The sequence below is a fragment of the Lycium barbarum genome, chromosome 10 (assembly GCF_019175385.1).
Source record: "Lycium barbarum isolate Lr01 chromosome 10, ASM1917538v2, whole genome shotgun sequence".
Taxonomy (NCBI): Eukaryota; Viridiplantae; Streptophyta; class Magnoliopsida; order Solanales; family Solanaceae; genus Lycium; species Lycium barbarum.
In genome coordinates, this window is record NC_083346.1 from 44,086,440 (window position 1) to 44,104,426 (window position 17,987).

The following is a 17,987-nucleotide window of genomic DNA, read 5'->3' on the forward strand; positions in this document are numbered from 1 at the left end:
ATAAATTGTTGCAAAAACTACAATAGTTGTTGCAATAAATTCAGAAGCTCTTATACAACATCTTTAGCACTTGTTGCAATAACTGTAACTGCTACTGTAAATTATTGGAAAATTAGCAGCTATACCCAGATAAATAATTGAAATAAAACAACATTGTTTTACTTACCAAATGAATGGAAATAACCCATGAAGCAATGCCTAGTGCTACACGAATGAAATCCGGTCCGAAAATTACGTAAATCGGGCGAGTTTTTTTTCTTGAGCAACTTTTTTTCTAAATAAAAGAAGAGAGGAGGAGGAGGTGGCGGAGGGGGTGGCGGGGTGGGTGGGTGGAGTATGAAACAAAAAAAATACAAAATATCTTTTAAAGAATATTTTTTTAGGGTGGGGGGTGGTGCAAAAAATCAAAAACAAGAATTTTTTTTTTTAAAACAAAATTAATTCAAAACTTCTTTTCAAATTTTTTTTTATTTTTTTGGGGGTTTGGGGGGGCGGGGTGCAAAAAACCAAAATAAAAAACTTTTCAAAACTTTTTTTCTTAAAACCAATTTTTTTTGGAGGGTGGAGGTGGTGGGGTGTTGGGTCACGGGGGGTGAGGGGTGAGAGGAGGAAGGGGGGGGGGGCTGGCAAAAAAAACAAAACAAAAAAAGATTGTGGGGGGGGGGGGGAGGGGGTGAGGGGTGGGAGGAGGAGGATGGGGCTGGTGAAAAAATAAAAAAAAGAAGAAAAAATTTCAAAACTTTTGTTAAAATTTGTTTTTGGGGGGGGGGGGGGGGGGGGTGGTGGGGGGCACGGGTGAGGGGAGGAGAGGGGGGGGGGGGTGGTGAAAAACTAAAATAAAAATATCAAAACATTTTAATTTTTTTTGGGGTGGGTGGGCAGGGGGGTGGGAGGAGGAGGAGATGGGGGCCGGGGGGGGGGGGGAGTTGCTGATGTGTGTTTTGGGATTAAGTTGGGGTGTTTTTGTATTTTGTAAAAGATTAACAAATTTTAAAAATTACATTTGAGGCTCTTATTAACTTAATCATATTTTTAATTGGGCTTGACTTGATTTTGGTCAAATGTGTCGCCATTAGTGATTATGAGACTTTTTAGTCACTTTGAGTTAAATTTCCCCCCACTTTCATCGTTGGTAAATTTCACTAATTAGAAGCCGCTGTCCTTAAATGGATTTCTTACTAAGTTATATAGGTGAAAATTTCGAGCATGTATTTGGTTTATTTATTTCTGTATTTCCAGTCTCTTCAACATTTCTTTTCCAATTAAGGGGTGAACATTCAGTAATTTCCCCCCATAAATTTCAGCTATTAAAAATTACGTTTCGGTGAGACAACCGTTTTTGCTTTTGAAATTTACACTCACTGTTATTCTCTTTGATTAGTTTATTGTTCTGGCAACAGTATGAGCAAATCTACAGTTATAAAAATAAAAAATAGTTTATTGTTCTGGAGTGTGGTGTGTTGCGAGAGATGCATTCCTTCATCAGCCATCAGTGTTAATGACTCGTTTTCTTCCTTTTTTTCATTTTAGTTAATTTATAAGATTATTTATGTATATGAGGCTATTAAACTGATTGGATTTTTTTTTCTTGTAAGTTTGCAGTTGGAAGAAAAGTATAACAGGAAAGTGGGGTAAAAGAAACGGGTTGGGTCGTTGGGTTTGATTTTAAAAGTGAGTGGGTTTACTTCTTAAATTAAAATAATATATGTAGTCAATCATAACAAGCCGCGTGGCTTTTTTTAAACTAAAAAAATTATGAAGTTTAGGGTGTTAGTTTGAGGGATATTCTTGAGCCAAATGAATAAGTTAGGGGTATTTTTAAACGAATAGGTGGATGAAGGACATTTTTGAGCCATTTCCCATAGATTAAGGGTATTTGTGGCCCTTTTCTGTTCAAGAATTAAAGTTTTGTTGATATAGACTATTTGAAGACAGAGGGTTTGAAGGAAATTCAAGAGAGAAAGTAGGATATTAAAAAAAGCAGTGCGTATTTTTTTTTTTAAAAACAAAAGAATATACGAAAAAATTGGTAACTGGTTATAGCAGGTCAATATATAATAGTGTAAAAAAATAATATATTGACAGTGCACCAAACTTAAACTCTAAACAAAAATAGAGTGGGTAGACTTCACACAAAGTTATTTGGTCAAAACATTCGATAAAAGAATGACACATGGCTTTGGCTAATTAATCCAAGATAAAGAAGCAGTAAAGGAAACAAATTTAACCCCCTTACATCACTTTCGTCTTTGAATTAAAAGGTGACACTTGGCAATTTCATTTTTAACTTTTTTCTCTCCCATTGTTTTTAAGGGTGGGCATCTATCTTTCTGGTTTTCATTATTCGATTCGGTTAATTCAATTTTAGTTCATGAATGAGAGAATTAGAATCGAACAAACATTATTTCGGTTCAATTTTTTGATGTACAAAATTGAAAATAATTTGTACATGTAAGAAACAGTTGCATGAAAGCCGAGTAGGGAGCATTTTCTTCTCATTTTCACAAAGAATTAATTATTGAACAAATTGCACTATTGATAGTTTTAAATCTATTCGATACTTGTAATAGTAAAAATAATAATATAGACATCCAAATTAATAAAATGACATTCAGCACCAAAAATACTTTTAATATGAGTAACTAGAAAAAAAGGTCCCATTTCAGCTTCTCACTCACTCAACATGAAGTGAGAGTCACTTTCTTTGCCACGTATGCAGGAAGTGTCTAAATGATACACTTTAATGTGGGTCGGAGACTTAAGTAAAGTGTCAAAATAAATTTGGCAAAAAAAAAAAAAAGTGCCAAAGTAAGAATTGAGTTCAAGTATCTATTTATGTAATTGAGTCCAACTATCTATCTATGTATTTGACCTTAAATATATGTCTAGACACGTGTGTAGCTTTGATTATTGTTTAATACTAAAGGTTGTTGTTGGAAGTAATTTATGCGAGGATCATAAATTCATAATGCAAAGATTATAAGATATGAATTAATTTTAAGAAAAAAGAAAAAAGAAAAAAGAAAATTTAAAGACTAGGGCTTCTTTATTTTAATTCTTGTACTATTAAGACCAATATTCTTATTTCATTTGTCGCATAAAATCATACATAAAATGTTACTTAACCTATGTGTATATTATTATGCAGAAAACAGAAGATACATACAACCCAACAATTATAGGTAATTTAATGTGGTGATTATAGTTTCTCCTAAGTTTTTATTTTAAGTGGAGCCAATATTCCCGTCCCTGCGCACCTATACCCCTCTGCAATTGCAAAACCCTCTTAACACAACAACGTACGCTACGAATTCTCTCTTCTTCCATCATCATCCTACTCTCCAACCTTGTTCCAAAAACCTTCATTGCTGATCACTTCCCATGGCACCTGTTGATCCACATTCATTCACTGATTCAACACACCCACTCACCACTCACATCTCCCTCACTTTCTACTTCGACTTCCCATCTTCCACAATCTCTACTGCCACTCTTCTCACCCTACCCACCCCTTACACTGGACCCCTCATTCTTGACACTCGCTCACTCTCAATCACCTCTGTTCTTGAACCACTTTCCCTTTCCCCACTTCCTTTCACTCTTTCCCAACTAGACCCTATTCTTGGACAATCACTCACTGTTTCACTTTCTAACCATACCCAAATCTTGATTCTTTCAAAAACTTGCCCTTCAAGTTCTGCTCTTCAATGGCTTACCCCACCTCAAACATTCAACAAAACTCACCCTTTTGTGTACACCCAATGTCAGTCTATTCATGCCCGTTCTATCTTTCCTTGTCAAGATACACCCGCTGCGCGTGTCAAATACGCTGCGAAGCTGAACATCCCGCGTGAGTTGTCGGGGGTTATGTCTGCCAGACACGTGGAGAGGCGGCCCCCGGTGATGTCTGAGGGGCAGGGGGTTTGTGAGGATTCGGTGTGGTGTGGAGATGATAGGGTGGTTGAGGAGTTTGTGATGGAACAGCCTATACCTCCTTATTTGTTTGCATTTGCAGTTGGGGAGTTGGGGTTTAGAGAGGTGGGGCCTAGGACTAAGGTGTATGGTGAAGCTGTTTCCGAGGTTTTGGATGCTGCTGCTATGGAGTTTGCTGGTACGGAAGAGATGATTCAGGTCGGGGAGAAGCTTTTTGGACCTTATGATTGGGAAAGGTTTGATCTTTTGGTGTTGCCACCGAGTTTCCCTTATGGTGGAATGGAGAATCCGAGGATGGTTTTCTTGACGCCAACTGTGATCAAGGGGGACGCCAGTGGAGCGCAGGTGGTGGCTCATGAACTTGCTCATAGCTGGACAGGGAATTTGATCACAAACAAGAACAACGATCACTTTTGGTTGAATGAGGTATTATTACCTTTTTGAGTTATATACTTGAGATAACACAAACATTTAGCATCGTCTTGTGATTATGGTCCATAATTTCATAATGTGATGGCATTTATTATTGTGTATCATGGTCTGGTATCTTGATGAACTTTTATGGTTTGTACTTGATGCTTCATATTGTCTGACATATCTGTACACAACTAGGATTGTTGGTTAGTTTAAACTTTAAAGCATGTTGTTCTCTAGCATATGGTATAATATGAATTAGTTGCTAAACTTGGATTTTGTGGATTTCATAGAGTTTGTTGAGATAAATTATAATAGGAGTCGGTGAGACATGAACATATGATTTTTGCCTGCTCTGGTACCATGTGAGAGAATAAAACAGGAAAGAAAGAATTGAGCAAAGCTTAGCTTGAGTTTTCATCATGAATATCCAAGTGCACCCGGTAATCATTAGTGAAACTGACGAAGTAGTGAAATTTCAAAGTAGAACTAACCCCACTAGGATCCCAAACATTTGATGAAAGGAGACTCTGCGCGATTATCAGGATGCTGAGGAATAGGGGACGAATATGGTTACCGAGTTTACACGAATCACATTCTAAAGTAGATAAGTAAGACAAATTAGATACCATTTTTGAAGTTCTGATAACTAGAATGCCCTGATTGTCTATGTAATAGATTAGCCAAATCAGTAACAGGACAAGCTATGGACGGGAGGATAGGCTGTAGATGAATTAGGAAGGCTAAGGTAATAAAATCCATGTGATTCACGCGTGGTACAATGATTCGTCCCGTACTGTGTTCCTGTATGTCAACAGAGTCAACGAACAACCAGGATTATAAAGAATTCAGATTGAGGTTAATGAAGGAAGTGCTTTCTGAAAAAAAGCTAATGAAGGAAGTGAGCTGACTAGACTTATTCCGGTTACCGTGGTTTGTGATCAGTTCGCCCGTGTGACTGTCAAAAAAGATTAGAACAAGAAATAGTAGAGAAGAGAATCCTTTCCAGGAATCTGATCAGAAAATCCTGAATCAATGATCCAAGGACTGCATGTAGGCGATTGAGGGAGACATGTTATACTATTCCTCGTTTGAATGACAAATCTATCTAGGTAGACGTCTTTTGAAGTGTTTTGTATTGAAGAAACTCAACATAAATAGGTGTAAAGAAACCATCCAACCATTCAAAGATTTAGATCCCATTAACCAAATTTCTCAAATCCTTGTAACAAGTTGGATTGAAAAGAATTCAACGCCAAATATCAAGTAAATGAAGGAATAACCTCAAAGCTGGGAGAGAATCAACACAAGTCATCAAGAGAGTAAACTTGAAATTTATACTATTATTGATTGATGTTGTAATCTTCTAGTAACAATATATTTCCTATTATAGATGGTAATTGACCGAGGCAATCGACCTCTTATTTGGGCGTGATCTCTTCTTTGTTGTGATCATCTCGATTCCACCTTCCAAATTCATGTCAGCAACTTTGGTAGATTTTCTAGCTTTGTTCATAACAATTGCACAAGCCTGTAAACCTTTCTTTTTCAACTCTGTCTCCTCACAGGAAGTTTCGGTGAGCCTTTTCCAGAATACAACTGCCTTCTGCTCTAGTAACATTCTTTTGATCGCTGCTATTAAAAAATAGTGCAGAATCAAGTTGTTCCTCTTGCGCTATTAGTTCATTCCCTATTGAATTCAACATTGCTTAGTTGTAGTTTATTTGCTTGTTGCTTAACAGTTCCTCTTTGGAATAATTGAGGTCATAAACTTGCTTCTAAATTGCTTCTCTTCAGAATACCTCAAATCAACGTTTCTTTCTCATTCAGGTTCCCTTCTCTCAATTGAATTTGTTTGATGACCTTTTGAATGACATTAATGTATCCTAAAATCTAACTTACTCCTAAACTTTGTTTTTCTACCACCTACTGCAGTGCCTAGAAATGAGTAGATGTCGTAAACTTGACCGCATAAAAATGTGTAACCCGCCAAACAGTTCAAATTTTAACGGGTTGAGTTGGTGATAATTTTTGGTTGGGTTGTAACCGAAACTAACCCATCTTTTGGACGGGTCAATTTGGGTTGCTCAACGGGTCAACTATCAACCCGTAAGAATAGCTTATATTCTCTGAAATCATTTCTCAGCTTTGCCCACTACGCCTCTTCTCCCTTCTCTTATAAAGAAATTATACATTTCACTAAATTAGTTTTGTTACTGATTTCTCAAAAGTTCTTTTTAAATTGTTCCTTTTCTTTTCTTTTAGAAAATTGTTCAAAATCAAAGTCTAATTCAAATGTGAATGTGATTGAATCTTTTCCAAATCAAAAGGTGATGCCTTTGAAATAAGTATTTTTAGCCAGTCCAAATCTAATTCTAATTAACCTATTAACCATGATTTACAACCTTTTAAATGAGTATATTCTAATTAACCTATTAATCATTGATTCACAGCCTTTAAAATGAGTATAATCCATTGATCCATCAATTTGCTTTATTCTTGAACGCCATTTATGTTACTGCTGCTTCACTTTGAGTAATTTTAACTTAGGCGGGTTGGGTTATGATCCGTAATTCAACCCATCCTAACCCAACCCGCTTTGACCCAAGTAAAACTTGGGCGGGTCGGGTCATGACTCGCCTATTGAGATAACCCATTTTGACCTGCCCATTTGACACCCCTACTAGAAACACATAATCCAGCAACCAGAAGTCTTGTAAGGTGGGATCTTTCCGTAAACTCAACCTGTATTTTTCCGTACATGGTTCCCTCCGGTCTTTCCTTTTCTCTCTCTGCATCAGGTATTATCGTAAAAGCCATAACAGAATGAATCTCCGAAGAAAAATTGATATTGGATGTTGAAATGGAGAATGCTTAAGACTGGGGTTGAAGGTTCCACCAGTCCGCTGTTGATATTTTTTGTTTTTGCGCTCTGATCTGCATTCATTGTTTATTTGGGCTCCGATCAAAGGTCTGCTGTTAGTTTCCTATTTTCGTCCAAGTTTCTGGCTAGTGATTGGAGGTTCTCTTAGTTATCAAGTTCTGAAGAAAACTTGTGGCTCAACATAAAAGGAAAAGAGCCTTAGAAGCAAAGAAATGTTTTACTATTTGTTTTTTCCTTTTATGTTTAAAATTCCTTGGAACTTTGAGTTTCCTCGCTACGGCTATATAAAGTTGGGCTTCAAACTTTCATATGGTATTTGTCCTGCAAGAATGTTCTATAAAACACTCACTTAGGGAACAGTGTTAGCCGGCGTAAGCGGGACTTCATTATGAGTGATAGTTTTCGTGCTAACATGCATTTCAAGCATGTTTAGAATGACTTGGCCTCTGAGATCATTTGGCGATCTTAGGAAATCACTCAAAGTTTCATTGTCAAAAATATTGAATTCTTCCACCTCGAACTATTGCCTTCCAAAGCATTGTTTAAGAGGATCTTCTTGCAAGATTTGGAATGGTGAAGTTAACTTGACACCCTTGCTTTTGTTGCGTTTTTTGTATGATGATTTATTAGCTTGTTTGAAGGGGAGCCTTGGCGTAACTGGTAAAGTTGCTGCCATGTGACCAGGAGGTTACGGGTTCGAGCCGTGGAAACAACCTCTTGCAGAAATGCAAGGTAAGGCTGCGTACAATAGACCCTTGTGGTCCGGCCCTTCCCCGGACCCCGCGCATAGCGGGAGCTTAGTGCACCGGGCTGCCCTTTGATTTATTAGCTTGTTTCTGGAGTTGTTTGCAGATGGTGGGAGTTGGCTTCTTCTTGTGTAGGTACTGGTGAAATACATAGAAACGTGGTTTTATATAAACTGTAGTTTGCGAAATATGTATAATTATAAGGAGCATGAAAGAAATGTCTGATGCTTTTATAAACTTTTGGCTGCAAGCTTGTGCTTAAGCATGTACGATGGTAGGTTTTTCTCTCTTTAACAAGTAACATATGTAAATAGTTAGAGTGGAATCATCTGTTTGCAGGGTTTTACAACATATGCAGAGCGAAGAATTGTTGAGGCTGTGCAAGGAGAGGACATAGCTGCATTAAATATTGGAATTGGTTGGAGGGGACTTGTTGAGGAAATGGAGAGATTCAAAGACAACATGGAGTTCACAAAGCTAAGGACAAATCAGGCAGGCATTGATCCAGATGATGTGTATTCTCAAGTTCCATATGAAAAAGGCTTCCAGTTTTTATGGCGCATTGAGAGACAGGTTGGTAGACCAACTGGTGTTACTTTCCTCTTTCTATAAACGAAACCTAACTTTTCATTCACTTTCATTTCTCAGATTGGAAGACCTGCTTTTGATGACTTTCTGAAGAAGTATATTGCTACCTTCAAGTTTCAATCTATTGACACCGATATGTTTCTTGATTTCCTTAAAGCTAATGTCCCTGGAATAGAAAACGAGATCGATTTGAAACTTTGGACCGAGGGCACAGGGATTCCTCCAGATGCCATGGAACCAGTTTCTAACATCTATTCAAAGATTGTTTCACTCGCCAATGAGTTCAAGCTAGGTAGGATGCCAAGGGAGGATGAAGTTGCTGACTGGAAGGGACAGGAATGGGAGCTTTACCTTGAGAACCTGCCTAAATCTGTCGAAGCATCTCAGGTAGTGCCATTTTCTGAGAAATTTCCCCAAGTAAATTTGCTAATTATTATCTACGTGTCGCTTATTTTGTTCTCTTTTCTAATATTAGGTAATTGCCTTTTCCTTATTTACACTTTTCTTATAGGTATTCCTGTTCCTTATTTACACTTTTCTTATAGGTATTCCTGGTTAACTGTATTACTCACAAGTGCTTAATCTCATTGAATCATATGAAATTTTTCTACCAAAATAAACACACATACATATACGTCCTGCATATGCCTTGTCTATACATGTTCCTGCTTTTGTAAAAAGTTGTCTTTCGTCTTTGGATCTGTAATATGATGAACCATCAACTGGTTCTGCTCCCATGTCGGAGCTAGTGCTTGACGGCAGCCCATCTTAGTTTCCCTCTAAAATTTGTTTTTACAATTTTAAGCGCTAGCAAATCAATTCAAATGTCTGCTAATGCATTTGCCATATGAATGTGAATGTGTGTGTAGCAGGCTTGTGCTTCTCCTTCTGTGCATTTGTACATGTCCCCTTGATTTAGTGGATAAAAGTTTTGCAGACTTCTTATTGAGCCGGACATTTATAAGTGCCTTAATGGACATTTATTTGCTCGCAGAAAACATCTTATTTTCCTCCTCAACTGTTGTCTCAGAGAGCAGTCGAGGAGATCCTTAGATAACCGTTGTCCTCTCCTATTCATTGAACCATAGGCCACCGGTTTGTAGGGTTATGATTCTGGTATGCCTTACTGGGAGTTGATCTAAAAGTCCTTTTTTTTTTCCTTGAAATTTTAATTACTGTGGGTAATTAAGTCATCTTAAGCTCATTCGATTTGTCTTGCTTAATTTTGGAGCCTGAATCTAATAGGAACAGAGGTTCAGAAATGGATAAATAAAGAGAAGTTATTCTGATATTTTAATAATAGAGAGACACAAGCATCTCATACCTCTTAGAGCAATCTGTCTGCGTACAATAGATGGTTACCATACAATCCTACATTACTAAGATGCATTATTTATATAATAGGATGACCCATAACTACTAAACTACATTTATGATAGGAACATATAACTTCTAGTAACTGTAAGAAACTGCCTAGCAGATAACTTTCAGTAACTTATTGAGTAACTGCTCAATCCTCCAGGATTTCTATATTTCTTTGCTTCTTCCTCCTTGAATAAGTATGAAATATACGTGGCTTATCAGTACACCCCTCCTGGAAAGACGACTTGTCCTCAAGGCGAAAATCTGGAAGCTGGGCAGCTAACAAGTCATAATTTTCCCAGCTAGCTTCTTCGAGAGGTCGACTAACCCATTGAATCAACAACTCAAGTTGAGGATTGGCTGTTGGTGGTCTCCAACGATGATCTAGCACCTGTGCAGGTGAGAGAATGAGCTCGCCCTCATCATTTAATGGTAGTTCCGGCGGCTGGGAAGGAATGTCAGAACCAAGGGCAGGCCTTAAGAGAGAAACATGGAAGATAGGATGGATTTTGGAACTGGCTGGAAGTTCAAGCTCATAGGATACAGGTCCCACTTTACGAATGACTTTGTAAGGGCCAAAGAAACGAGGGGACAGTTTCTGAAATGGACGGTTGGCCAAGGACTTTTGGCGATATGGCTGAAGACGTAAAAGGACAGCATCGCCAACATTAAAAGAGAGATCTCTGCACTTAGAATCAGCCTGTGCTTTCATCCTAGATTGGGCTTTCAGAAGGTTGTCCTTCATAAGTTTCAGCATAGCATCTCTAGTCAACATCTGTTCTTCAAGGTCAGCAATATTGGTGTCGCCACGATGATAAGGATGCAGCGGTGGGGGATCACGTCCATACACAATCTTGAATGGAGAATAACCGGTAGATGTGTGAAACCCGGTATTGAAGGAATATTCAGCCCAAGCAAGAAACTTACTCCATTGGCGAGGCTGGTCATGAGCAAAGCAGCGCAAGTATGCCTCTAAACAACGATTGACAACCTCAGTTTGGCCATCAGATTGAGGATGATAGGAAGTGCCCATGCGAAGGCGAGTATTACTGAGGCGAAAGAGCTCCTGCCAAAAAGCACTAAGGAAAACAACATCACGATCAGACAAAATTGAACGTGGGATGCCATGATGCCGGATAATTTCCTTGCAAAAGAGGCCAGCAACAGATTTAGCAGTAAATGGGTGAGATAAGCCAATGAAATGACTGTATTTAGTGAAACAATCCACTACCACCAATACTGAATCAAATCCACCAGATTTTGGAAGGCCGACAATGAAATCTAGTGAAATATCTTCCCAAACGCGCTCGGGAATAGGAAGAGGTTGTAGAAGACCGGCTGGAGCAAGTGTCTGATACTTATTTTTTTGGCATATCAAACAATGTTGGACATAGTGCTTGACATCTTTCTTCAAATGGGGCCAATAAAAACTCTCGGAAACCCGTTTAAGAGTTTTTAAGAAACCACCATGTCCTCCAACATGAGAATCATGAACCTCAGCTAATATCTTAGCTTTAAGAAAAGAATCATCAGGAATGACTACTCGGGACTTGTAGTATAAAAGATTAGATGATATCTGAAAGTCCGGTAGAGAAGTGGGATCATCAAGCTTCTGTAAAAGAAGTTCCTTTGTATAAGAATCTGATTGCAACTTGGCTTGCAAATTTCCAAAATCCATGGAAACAGGAACCACCAAAGCCAAAAGACTGGCAGAATGTGGTCTGCGAGAAAGAGCATCTGCTCCTATATTTTCACGCCCAGGCTTATGAATGATAGTGAAGTCAAAAGGCAGAAGCTTCAACAAAAGGCGTTGTTGTTCAGCTGTGGTAATCCGCTGATCCAATAAGAATTTCAGACTATAATGATCAGTTTTCACAAAAAAATGACGCCCCAATAAATAATGTTTCCATTTCTGTAAAGCCAACACCAAGGCTAAGAGTTCCCTGTCATAGGCAGATTTGATTCTGTTAGAAAAAGACAAGCCTTTGCTGAAGTATGCGATGGGATGATCCTTCTGTAACAAAATGGCACCAATTCCTGTTGTAGAAGCATCACATTCCACCGTAAAAGGTTGAGTAAAATCTGGAAGACATAAAACAGGAACTGAAATCAAAGCTTCCTTTAACTGGTGGAAAGCATCAGTAGCATCATCATTCCAATGAAATGCATCCTTCTTAGTCAAGTCAGTCAAAGGACGAGCCAGCATGCCATAATTCTGCACAAAGCGTCGGTAATACCCGGTTAAACCCAAAAAACCACGTAGCTCCTTTATAGATTTAGGTAACGGCCATTCCAAGACAGCAGCAACCTTTTCAGGATCAACCCCCACACCTTCACTTGATACTATGTGACCCAGAAACCCAATTTGTGGTTGGTCAAATAAACATTTCTTTGGATTGGCATAGTAAGAATGGCTAGACAAAAGGCTAAGGGTTGTCCGAAGATGCTCATAATGTTGCTGGGAGTTAGGACTGTAGACTAGAATATCATCAAAGAAGACAAGGATGAATTTGCGCAAGTAGGGGCGGAAAAGATCATTCATGGCGGCTTGAAATGTGGACGGAGCATTAGTCAAACCAAAAGGCATGACAACATACTCATAATGGCCAGAATGAGTGCGAAAAGCAGTTTTAGAAATATCGGAAGGATTGACATGAATTTGGTGGTATCCAGAACGCAAGTCTATCTTAGAAAATATGGTTGACCCATGGAGTTCGTCAAGTAGTTCATCGATGTTGGGTATAGGGTATTTATCTGGGATGGTGATCTGAGTAAGGCTACGGTAATCGACACACATACCCAAGCTACCATCTTTTTTCTTAACTAACAGGACAGGACTCGCAAATGGACTGGAACTTGGACGAATAAAACCAGATTGCAACAGAATAGAGACTTGTTTTTCAATTTCAGTTTTTTGGGAGAAAGGATATCGATATGGACGTAAATTAGGGGTTTTTGAATTTGGAAGCAAAGGGATAGAATGAGTGAATTGACGAAAAGGGTCAGGGAATTGGGTTCTGAAAAGACATCATTAAACTCATTAAGGAGTTGTTGTATCATATGCGAAGTAGGGATGTCACCTGAATATTCGGTTGTGGCCACCAATAGATTGAAAGGATGCTGTTGCGAGTGTTTTCTGAGCAACTCCTTGCAACTTGTAATTTTTTCCATCTAATTGGAAGATTAGAAACATCTCATTCCAATTAGCTTGTATTGTGTTTAAGGAAGCCAACCATTTTATGCCCAACACAATGTCTGCTCCACCAATGAGAAAAGGGAAAAAATCTTGCGTGATGACCAACTGAGGAAATTCGACTTCGACTGACAAGTCCTTGCAAATTCGATTGCATTTGATAATGTCACGATTTCCAATTTGGACACCGAAGGTGGGAACATGCTGGACTGCCAACCCAAGTTCCGCGACAAGTTCTTCAGCCACAAAATTATGCGTAGAGCCGCTGTCAACCAACATCAGCACTTTACGCCCACAAAGAGTGCCCTGAAGTTTCAAAGTTGAAGCAGATTCTTTGCCCAAAATTGCATGAAAGGAGATTTCTGCCAAATCAGTTGGGGGTATGTCGTCATTTTGTTTACATTCAACATTTTGCACATCGTTCTCCTCTTCCAGTAACTCCAAATGTGCAAAAGTCCCAGGTTTGCAACGATGACCAGGGCTAAACTTGTCTCCACAACGGTAGCATAGGCCTTTTTCTCGCCGAATTTGTTGTTCAGAATTCAATTGGCGAGTGTTTGGAAGTGATGGTTGTTGGAAAGGACGTGTAACTGGTTGGCGGGATGATTGAAAATTAAACGATTCTCGAGCCGCTGGAGAGGAAGTCCCAATTGATGAAGGTCTTGATACAGAAGGCCAAGCGGTTACCTTAACCGATTTGGTCCCAGTTTTCCTTCATATTCTAAAGCCAGACTCATTGCCTTATATACAGATCGAGGCTTGTGAATCCAAACGTTCACACGAAGGTCTTCTTTGAGCCCACTAAGGAAAACTCCAAGCAAACAGTGTTCTGGCCAATTTTGCACACGTGCTGCTCGTTTTGCAAATTCCTGCCTATACTCGAACACCGATCCAGTCTGTTGGATACTACCCAAATGCTCATCTGGATTTTGAAATTCAGCGGGTCTGCAAATTTCTTGCATAACTTTCGCCAACTCATCCCAGTAATAAATGGTTCTTTCGCTGTTGATCCAAGCAAAAAGATCCAATGCATCTCCTTCCAAAGACATTGAAGCCACATCAACCTTGCAATCATCAGGTGTTTGATAATATTGAAAATACTTTTCTGCTTTCAGAATCCAACCTCGAGGATCTCCTCCCTCATACTTCGGAAATTCCATCTTTGTGTGCGAACGCTGATAAGTATCTGGATGCCTCCAAGTGCTATCGACCTCACCCTCTTCCGGTAAAACTTTAGATTTTCCTTGCTGATTCTGACTGTTTTGCGCTTTTAATGCAGCAACATCCGCAGCCAAAGCGTCTATGGCTTCCAATTTCGCTGCTATAATTGTTGATCGATCTGATCATTAGTCGACATGATGGGTTCGCTGGTTGAAGCGTTGGCCCATGTGTTAACCATGGCAGATCTTACTGCTCTGATACCAATAATAGGAACAGAGGTTCAGAAATGGATAAATAAAGAGAAGTTATTCTGATATTTTAATAATAGAGAGACACAAGCATCTCATATCTCTTAGAACAATCTGTCTGCATACAATAGATGGTTACCATACAATTCTACATTATTAAGATGCATTATTTATATAATAGGATGACCCATAACTACTAAACTACATTTATGATAGGAACATATAACTTCTAGTAACTGTAAGAAACTGCCTAGCAGATAACTTTCAGTAACTTATTGAGTAACTGCTCAATCCTCCAGGATTTCTATATTTCTTTGCTTCTTCCTCCTTGAATAAGTATGAAATATACGTGGCTTATCAGAATCTGTCTTCTTTCTTTTGATGGCAAACTACTCTATCGATGAAGCTGGTAACTAGTGCAAACATGGATGTTTTCAAGTCGACAAAATTGTTCTGTTCAATCTCTGTTCTTTGTTATTGTTTTCTTCTCCCATCTAAGTTGCTCTTTTTCCCTTTAAATAATATCATTAATGTTTTCATCCCTCTAATTACTTTTTCTTTTTCTTTAAATCGTGATCATATTTCTAATATAGTAAGAAAATTTAGTCCTGCAAGGCATCAACTTAATACCACAGGACACACACCTTACCTCACTAAATGTCTCGTCTTCCATTTTTACCTTTTAAACCATTGGTTGAAAAACACATGTATATGCTCTCAATGCCGTTATAAATTGGAAAACTGTTGAAGTCACTCTATGCTATTTTCAGGTCACAGCTTTAGATGCTCGCTACCATCTCTCAGAATCAAAAGACTATGAAGTGCGAGTAGGTTTTCTTCAGCTTGCCATTTCAGCAAGGTGCCGAGACTACTATGGTGTGGTAGAGAAAACTCTGAAAGAAGTTGGTAGGATGAAGTACCTTCGTCCACTCTATACTACACTTGTACAAGGTGCCGGGAATGAAGAAGAAAAAGTTTTTGCTAGAAGGGTATTCACCGAGGCTTGTGATTGTTATCACCCTATAGCTCAAGGTGTTGCTGAGGCTATCCTTGCAAAGCATGCCTGAAGTTTGTAACTTGCTAATGTAACCCGAAGAAGCTTGACATACAAGTCACTGCTGTCTAAATCTGGTTGACTCTGTTGGTGCTTTCTCAATACAACAGTGGCTTTTTGTTTTTGCAAATCGCTGCTGTTATTGAATAGGTATTAGCAGAGGATCCGGAGTTATTTCTATAGAAGTTTAATGAGTTGGTTTTTATGTTTACTCTGCGCTATCAAGCTATAGCTTCAAGTCTTTTTGTTCTTTTTCTCTTATTTTTTGCATCGTAATCCTGTATTTTATACTTTTACATAAAACCAGCAAACCAAGGTAATCCCAAGCTTCAGTTATAAGCCCGAGAAACATCATTGACCAAGTTTAAATATTTTAAAAAAATTTGTGTTTGGTCGTGAGTTTGATCCATTCTTTCAATTTCTAGCTTGAACTAGAGATTTTTAAAGTTTGAAAAACATGTGTTTTGAGTATTTTGGGCTTCGAATTCTTTATTTCAAGTTTCCACTTACTAATCTTCATGATTTTTCTAGGTGATGTTTATGTCCGAATATATTTGGTGATTGGACAATATTTAATTGAAGTTGAATTAAGAGTATTGAAAAAGAGTACTTACTTTTGTCTACTCCGTCCGTTCACTTTTACTTGTCCACTTTGGACTTTTTACGCTGTTTAAGAAATAATAAATAGAGTACATAATTTACCAATATACTCATATTAATTAATGCATATTTTTATTGCATTTGAAAAATGATTTGAAGTGAGTAATTAATACTATGGGTAAAACGGGAAAAAAATATTGTCTTATCTTGATATGTGAAAAATGACAAATAAAAATGAAAATCTATTTTAGGAATAGTGGACAAGTAAAATTGAACGGAGGGAGTATATAACAAGGCTACTTTAAGAGGTGTGAAACATAAAAATGTGATATTTGAAAAATGAAAAAAGATTTTTGAAAATTGAGTTGTGTTTGGACATGCATTTAACTCCATAAAAAATTTAAAATTGTGTGAGATGAAAACAAATTACACATGAAAAACTGATCAAAACCTATAGTCTTTCGCTCTCTCTTATTAAAAGAAGGCAGGGGCACGGGCACAGGCACAGGCACGACCGCACTCAGCTCGAAAAAGTAGCTCTCTTTCAACTAATTATGAACTCTTGCGGCGAGTTCAGCTACCACCTTCGGGTCTGAGCTTTGGCGAATATAGTTCGGTAGCTTCGTAACTTTGCTTAGCTTCTGGTGTTGGTGCTGTTCTATGCCTAATCAGGAAATCATGGATCATCTTTTCCTGACAGGAGAATTTGCAGCTAAGGTATGAAAGTATTTTACAGGTGCAGCAGGTATTCATGGTCCTTGTGTTCCAAGTAAAGCAGGCAATGCATAAATAGTGGGAAGCTAAGGGTAATGCCAAATTAAAGCCTATCTTTCATGCAGTTCCTGCAATACTTTTGTGGCATACATGGAAGAAGAGAAACACAATACTGCATGGAGGTACATACACATACAGCAGAGTGATACATGATATAAGTAGTTCAATTTGAAGGCCAACAAGATTCAGATATCCTTGGCTCAAAAATGTACCTGTATCCTATCCTCACCTGGTTCAACTTCTGGAGGATTATAAACCACACAGTTTTTGTAAATTTGTGCGCAATGGGATAGTCCTCCTCTAGAGTGGTATAAATGCAACTCCGATGGTGCATTTAGAGGAAATCCACATCCCAGTTTTGTGGCTTTTTTTATTAGAAACAATGAAGGGGATTTGATATCTGCTAAAGGTAGGACGTTACCATGACTATGTATTTTCAGTATTAGACTAGCTTCTAGGCTATTTTTTCTTTTAACTCTTTTTTTTCTTTTTTGTTTGTTGGGCAGTTGAATAATATTTCAGCTGCTATATGCTTTTCTGCAATTCGTTTTCTCCAGTAGTCTCATTGAGTTGCTAAAGAAGTTATGATCAGATACTTTACTGGACGCTATAACTGTTAAGCTAGTCTTTAGAAGTATGGTCCAAATGTAATGATCCGCGAAAGGAATTATTCACAATTATTTGAAGGAAAAAAAATGAGAATTCATACAAACTTCAATCTTTTAGATGAGATCTTAACAAGTTCTTTATGTCGTTTGGATGTCTTTCGTCAGGTCTGCCTCATCAGACGATCACAGACGTGCATCCCTACTTGGTAGATTTAGGATAAAAAAGACTAGATGTTAGAATGCTATACACTAGTATTGATTACTTAGGGAAGATTCACCATATGTATGAGTTATGGCCTACTTATATTGAAGACACCTCTTAAGTTTACACCTTGTTTAGTATGATTCTTCTTTTTTCTTGAAAATGTTTTGACTTGGGAAAATATTTTCCACATTATATTTTGTTGTGTAGTCAGACATAA

General features: G+C 38.1%; 1 protein-coding gene across 1 annotated transcript; it reads left to right on the forward strand.

The window, feature by feature from the left end:
• The first annotated feature begins 3,205 nt into the window (after nt 1-3,205).
• Nucleotides 3,206-15,932, forward strand: LOC132613515 (leucine aminopeptidase). The gene is made up of 4 exons (XM_060327556.1): nt 3,206-4,359; nt 8,317-8,550; nt 8,626-8,952; nt 15,300-15,932. Exons 1-4 carry the CDS (start codon nt 3,382-3,384, stop codon nt 15,594-15,596), a joined length of 1,836 nt encoding a protein of 611 aa, XP_060183539.1. The 5' UTR covers nt 3,206-3,381; the 3' UTR covers nt 15,597-15,932.
• The last annotated feature ends 2,055 nt before the right edge of the window (nt 15,933-17,987 follow it).